Source organism: Carlito syrichta, unplaced genomic scaffold (assembly GCF_000164805.1).
Source record: "Carlito syrichta isolate Samal-C Ts95f unplaced genomic scaffold, Tarsius_syrichta-2.0.1 Scaffold287748, whole genome shotgun sequence".
NCBI classification, from domain to species: domain Eukaryota; kingdom Metazoa; phylum Chordata; class Mammalia; order Primates; family Tarsiidae; genus Carlito; species Carlito syrichta.
This window is the reverse complement of record NW_007231844.1, coordinates 73763-79762: the sequence shown is the minus strand read 5'-3', so window position 1 is coordinate 79762 and position 6000 is coordinate 73763. Positions and strand designations below refer to the sequence as shown.

The window sequence follows — 6000 nt, the reverse complement described above, 5'->3', positions numbered from 1 at the left end:
GCGGCCACTGCACTCCAGTCTGGGCAACAGAGTGAGACTCTAACTCAAAAAAAAAATTTTTTTTTTTTAAAGTGATCTTATATTTAAAAAGCAACTTCAGCTGGGTACAGTGGCTCACACCTATAAACCCAGCATTTTGGAAGGCCGAGATGGGAGGATTGCTTGAGCCTAGGAGTTTGAGACCAGCCTAGGCAACATAGTGAGATCTTGTCTCTACAAAAAAATCAAAAAATTAGCCAGACATGGTGGCACCTGTGGTCCCAGCCACTTGGGAGACTGAAGCAGGAGGATCACCTGAGCCCAGGAAGTCAAGGCTGCAGTGAACCAGGATTATACCACTGCACTTCAGCCTGGGCAACAGAGTGAGGCTCCACCTCAAAAAGGCAACTTCAAATTCAAAAGCAACTCTATTTTTAGATTTACCTTTCTTCTAATTTGATTAGAGATTAGCACAAACATCATAAAAAGTTAGATGTTGCAGATAGAAATTGCTTTCTCCCAGAGAGAACAACTGGAACTTATTATTATTTATTGGGAGTATCAGAAGCATTATTCAGTAAGTCTGTATTTTAATAGCCATAGCAGCACCATGCATTTGGAAATTGTAGCACACACATATATAAGACATTCATTATAAGATACTTTATGAGAAAATGCTCCATGAAAATGGGATTTTGCAGACACCTTGAAATAACTCAGAAGTCCCCAGGAGTGACTCGTCTAGACTTTTTGGAACCAATGCAGAAAAGTATTTTAAACTGAGGCGCTCCCTCTGTTCTTGAGTAAGGTAAGCCAGGGCTGGAGGTGCCACATCTCAGGCTCCAGGCTAGTGATTGGGAGCTCAGCAAACCATGTGGTAGGCTCCTCGAGGAAGGGCTGGAGGGGTCCCAGAGCCCAGATCCCCTGCTGAGCGTGCCTGGAGCTGTCTCTCCAGGGCAGGTGGGATCATGACCCTCCCTTTTTCAGGCACTGAGATCGGTCTCCATGGGGTCCATCTGCTTCCTGAGACCCAAGGAGAGTATCTCCAGCCAAGGGAATGAGTTCTCAATTCGTGGCCTTGTAGGCTTGGACAGTTCCTGTTCTATCTCCATACCTGAGTTTGTTCATCTGTGCCTTGAATGCTTGAGTTATGTGAACCATGAGGTCCCTTGCAGTGGTGATGTTCTTAGTCAGGTATGGCTGGACCTGCCTCACAGGCAGTCTTGAAGACACCCATATTTTCATCTTTGCTCTGGTCAGCATTTGCTGTGGAGGAAATGAGGGCATGTAAGACACAAAGTACTGGCAGTCCTCATGTAGGCTCTTTGAAATCCTTCCATTATTTGACTCTGACAGCGCCACCTGAAGGAGGTGCCACCAGGAGCCGGCCAGCAGCATCTTAGGACCACTGTGAGTTACAGAACTTGGCTTGCAGAGGGCCATTCAGCCTGGCTTCTTGGCCTGGTTTGGGTTTGGAGTTTGCCCCACACAGCTGGGAAGCATCAGGCTTTCCCCACTGTGTTCTCTCTCCCCACTATAGACATTGTCTCCCCTTGTGACAAAATATGCTGAAAGCTGGTTGTGCTAGCCTCCTCCTACCTGCACCCAGGGTTGCCAGGTCTGCCCTGGCCAGAGAGGGGCTAGTCCACACAGGGGATGCCGTTCTGCTGCCCCTGCCAGGAGACAGCTAGAAGTGATGTCACCAGGGGCTCTCCCAAGACTGCTGCCCTTGTTTAGAGACCATGCCATGAGGTGGATGATGCCATTCTGGAATCAGACTGCTCTATTCAAACTGCCAGCTCCGCTACTTCCTGCTTTTGTGACGTTGGGCAGGTCACTTAATATTTCCATGCTTCAGTTCCCAGTCTCCTAAATAGAAATGACATGACTCAGGTCATAGGGCTTGGGGGGCGGGGATTGTGTGAGGCTTGCAGGTAAAGCACTCAGCAGAGTGTTTGCTTTTCAACACCATTGTTTTTGTCATTGTCATCAGAGCCATTATTCCCTTAGAAGTTCACACACCACTTGGCCTGCACTGTGGGGGACCTGGCCATGTACTACCTTCCTTCCCATCTGCAGCTCCCTGGTAGGCTGTTGCTAGGCCAGGGCAGCCCTGAGTCCCCCAGGTAAGAAAAAACAAGGCCTTCCTCCCCAGGGGGCCATTTAAGCTAAGCCTGTGGCCCTGACTTGCCAAGTACCAGGTACTTGTAATGCCTTGGGCCCCATGTGGCAGCCTGAGCACCCTATAGCTCCTGGTAGGAAGGGGCTCACTGCAGACTTCGGTGTTAACAGTGTTAAACAAGACCAGGCCAGGGCAGAAGGCAGCTTCTGTTCATTCCCCACCTGCTCTGTATAAGGCCATGGGCAGTGGGGCCTCCTCCACCACCAAGACATGAGCCTGTCTGGCCACAGGACTCTGCTGTCCCAAGAAGAGCTACAGAATATACCAGGAGGAGCTCTGCAGAAAACCAGCCAGGGCAGGGAAAAAGATGAACCAGGAGATAAGACAGTAGATGCTGGCCATCTGCAGAGGGAAAAGGAGTGTCTAGGAAATTGTTAGTGATGATAAGAAATGCTAAGGAAGCCTTGACCTGGACTGCTGCACTGGCCACTGCAGCAGCCACGTGTCTGCTGAGTGCCTGAAATGTGGCTGCACTGAACTGATATGTGCTGTAGGTGTGAAATGCACACTGGGTTCAAAGGCTTAGGACACAGAAGAAAAGATAGAGCGTCTTGTTAGTCATATTTGTATGACTGCTGTATTGATTACATATTGAAATGCTCATATTTTGTATATATTGAATTAAGACATTAAAATTAATTACACCTGTAGTCACTGTTTCTGTAGGACAGTGAGCTTGAGAGACTGAGGCGCTCTCTGTCGAAGACTGAGGCAGGAACCACAGGGCTTGCTATGCCTGCTGGAGCAAAAGTACATTCTGAACAATATCAGTTTCCAAAAGCAAAGGCTCTGTTGCCTCTTCCCCAACTCAAAAGAGCATGGAAGAGATTGCCTGTGAGCTCATGTTTACCACCCCAGACTCCTGTCCGTCTGTAGTGTCCATGTCTGTCTTAGGCTAACGAAGAATTGAGATATTTTGATGTCCTCAGAAGACACTGGGAACTTACAGCCACATGACTCCTGGGGAAGTCACAGTGGCTGCCCACCCAGAGGCTTCGTTCTGGGCTCTGGCACTGTGTCACATGCCTAGATCTTCTGGCCACCAGAGGATAGATGTGCCCACTCTCGCCCCGGAAATGTGCACCATGGGGATCATCAAACCTTATTAAATAGCAGTTCCGCTTAGCAATTACAGAGCTCAGAATTGTGCCCTTTAGGAATTCACATCAAATGAGCTTCAGAGAGGCTTCAGGCAAATGAGGAAAGCACAGCCATCAGTTCTTGAAGCAAATGAATAATTGAGCAGCCTGGAAAATGCCACGAAACACCATTTTGTACAGGCAGGTGACTGGACCTCCTGGCTTAGGTCCATGGGAAATGCAGCTCCCCTGCTTGCACCTGTTGGCACTGTTTGGCAAATACAGTATAATGTGTCAGTAGGAAAGGAACCCCTCCCAGCCATCCTAAGACTTTCTACCCATGCTGTTCTTACCCCTAAAACCCCAGCCTCCACCAGGGACCAGTGCCCACCCTCCCCCTAGCTTCTTTGGAGACCAGCAAGGCTTCAGTCTGCAGATGCGGGGATGGGGGTGAGAGGGCTTCCTGGGCCTGCTGGAGCAGAAGTATGTTCTAAACAATATCAGTTTCCCAAAGACAGAGGTTTTGTTGTCTCTTCCCCAACTCAAAAGAGCATATTTCAGTCTCGGGCAGCTCTCAAAGCTTCTCTACTAGGTCAAATTGAGTGCTTTGGACCATGGCACAATGACAAGCCACATGAAACAAGCCTTGCTCGAGAAACATCCTGCAGGTGTGCCCAGTAAAGGGCCTGGCAGATGTTAGAGAGTTGTTATCAAGGCCTTCTCTTATACTGACTGGACCTGGTGTTTTATCAACAAAGGGTCTGAAATCAGTACCCTGAGTCTGTTAGGGACCAACTCTGATATTGGAAAGGTTGTCTCCGCCTGTACAAGCCAGGCTGGTACAGAGGAATAAAAGGGGAAGTGAGAGGGAGCCCAGCTGACTTGTCCTTCTCTCCCACATGGGTTATCATAGTTCCACTGAGCAACAAGCCTCAGGTTCCTTTGGAAAGGAAGGGAGAGAAATAAGCCCTGTTTGAGCCCCTGGGCAGGGCTGGGCTGGGCTGGGCTGGTAGGAGACAAGGTATGTGTTGTTCCCTCAAACCTGACTTCGAGCCTCCAGGGCAGTGGGCTAAGTGTATGGTTCAGAGTTTGTGAGCCCAGGGCAGTGCCATGACTTGGTAGGAGAGGTCTACAGCCTTTCTTCAACTGAGCCCTCCTTCCCGGTCTTACCCATAGCACTGAAAGAGCCCCAGTGACCCTTCATCTCGACGGGATTGTGCAGGTCCTGAACTGCCACCTTAGTGACATGGCCATCGGGATGATGACCAGGATTGCTGTTCTGAAGTGGCTCTACCACCTCTATATCAAAACTCCTCGGAAGGTGAGCCCAGCCCATCCACTTATAGTCCCCTCCAAGCCAGGGAGTTTTCTGGGTCCACTGGGTTTTTGAGGGCCTGCCCATGCTTGGGAGGGTTTGGGTCATTGCAGTTCTCGAGAAACCCTGGAGCAGAGGCGTGATGGGAGCCCTAAGCGTCTTGGAGAGGGAGGTGGCCTGTGCGGGCCAGTGGGACACTACCAGGCACAGTCCTGGGGTGAGAGGAGAACTCATGTGTGCCACTGCTTCTCTGTTCTCCAGATGTTCCGACACACGGACAGCCTCTTCCCCATCCTACTCCAGACGTTATCGGATGAATCTGATGAGGTAGGCCACCAACACCATCCTTCCTCACAGAGCCCTGGCTGCCCCGCCTACCCTTGTAGCAACCTGTCTGGTCTTGTAGCTGAGATGTGCTTATTTCGTTGTTGTGCTCTTTAAATCAGCACAACAAAAAATGGTCCTCTTCTTCATACCTGGTAAGGTGCCTCCTCTCTAGAGGTAAAGCTGAGTCTAATACTCTTGCTTTGGGAGTAAAGACTCTTCTGTAGGCCCTTCTGAAGCACCTACAGCCAGAGCATCAGTGAGGAAGGCAGCAGAGAGTGGTGGGTGGTTTAGCTTTGGGGTCAGGCTGCCCACATTTGAGCAAAACACTTAGTGACTCTACATCTCAGTTTTCTTCTCTGATGAGGGTAGCAACAGCACCTGGGGGTGTGAGAATGACACGATCCAAATAAGTTGCTAAGTGCCATGCCACCCACATGCTGAGTACTCAGCTAGTCTTGGTTGTGGCATTCATTTCAGCTGGACCACTCGTTTGACATTGGATCCTTAAGCTTTGCAACCTTGGTCACTTTGTTGGGGCATCCAAGAGCTGCTGGTGCAAAGGGAAAGGCTGACCCACATCCAGACATCAGGAGTGACCCCCTCTGAGAGGACCAGAGTGCGGAGGCTGGCCTAGGGGCATGGGCATCCTGTCATAGGCAAGGGTCTTTTCCAGTGACACACCTTTCCCCCACGCCATTCTTAGCAGCATTCCTTTCCATGGAATCAGGACAAAGAAGTTCATTTCTAAGACTCTCCTGCCTCCCAACCAAGGAGCAGGATTTGCAACCAGGCATGCCCATTTACACAGGCAGCAGCATCCCGTCCATCCCCACTAGTCCTTCAGGCTGTGTGTCAAATGCTGTTAGTCTGAGCCTCACCTTGTCCCTCTTTCCTCTTCTGGGCTCTATAGCACTGTGGGCTGCAGGCAGAGCTGCATCTCCATAAGGCTTGGGCTTATGAATTGACAGACCTGCCCACACTACCCAGTGGAATATGACAGTAGACAAGGACTGGGGATTGGTGACAAAGATCACAGCTCCCTGTGGTTTTCAGTGGGCTCCTACCAGGCTTATGGGGGGCCCTGGGCATCTGTCCTGAAGCATAAATCTGCTTTCTTG

General features: G+C 50.2%; 1 protein-coding gene across 2 annotated transcripts in view; it reads left to right on the top strand.

The window, feature by feature from the left end:
- Positions 1 to 6000, top strand: part of VAC14 (Vac14, PIKFYVE complex component) — a 114741-nt gene that overhangs the window by 35736 nt on the left and 73005 nt on the right. For both annotated transcript variants that reach the window (XM_008052979.2, XM_021709933.1), the window contains 2 exons: positions 4417 to 4561; positions 4817 to 4882. In XM_008052979.2, the coding sequence (XP_008051170.1) occupies positions 4417 to 4561; positions 4817 to 4882 (211 nt within the window). The remainder of the gene's footprint in view (positions 1 to 4416; positions 4562 to 4816; positions 4883 to 6000) is intronic.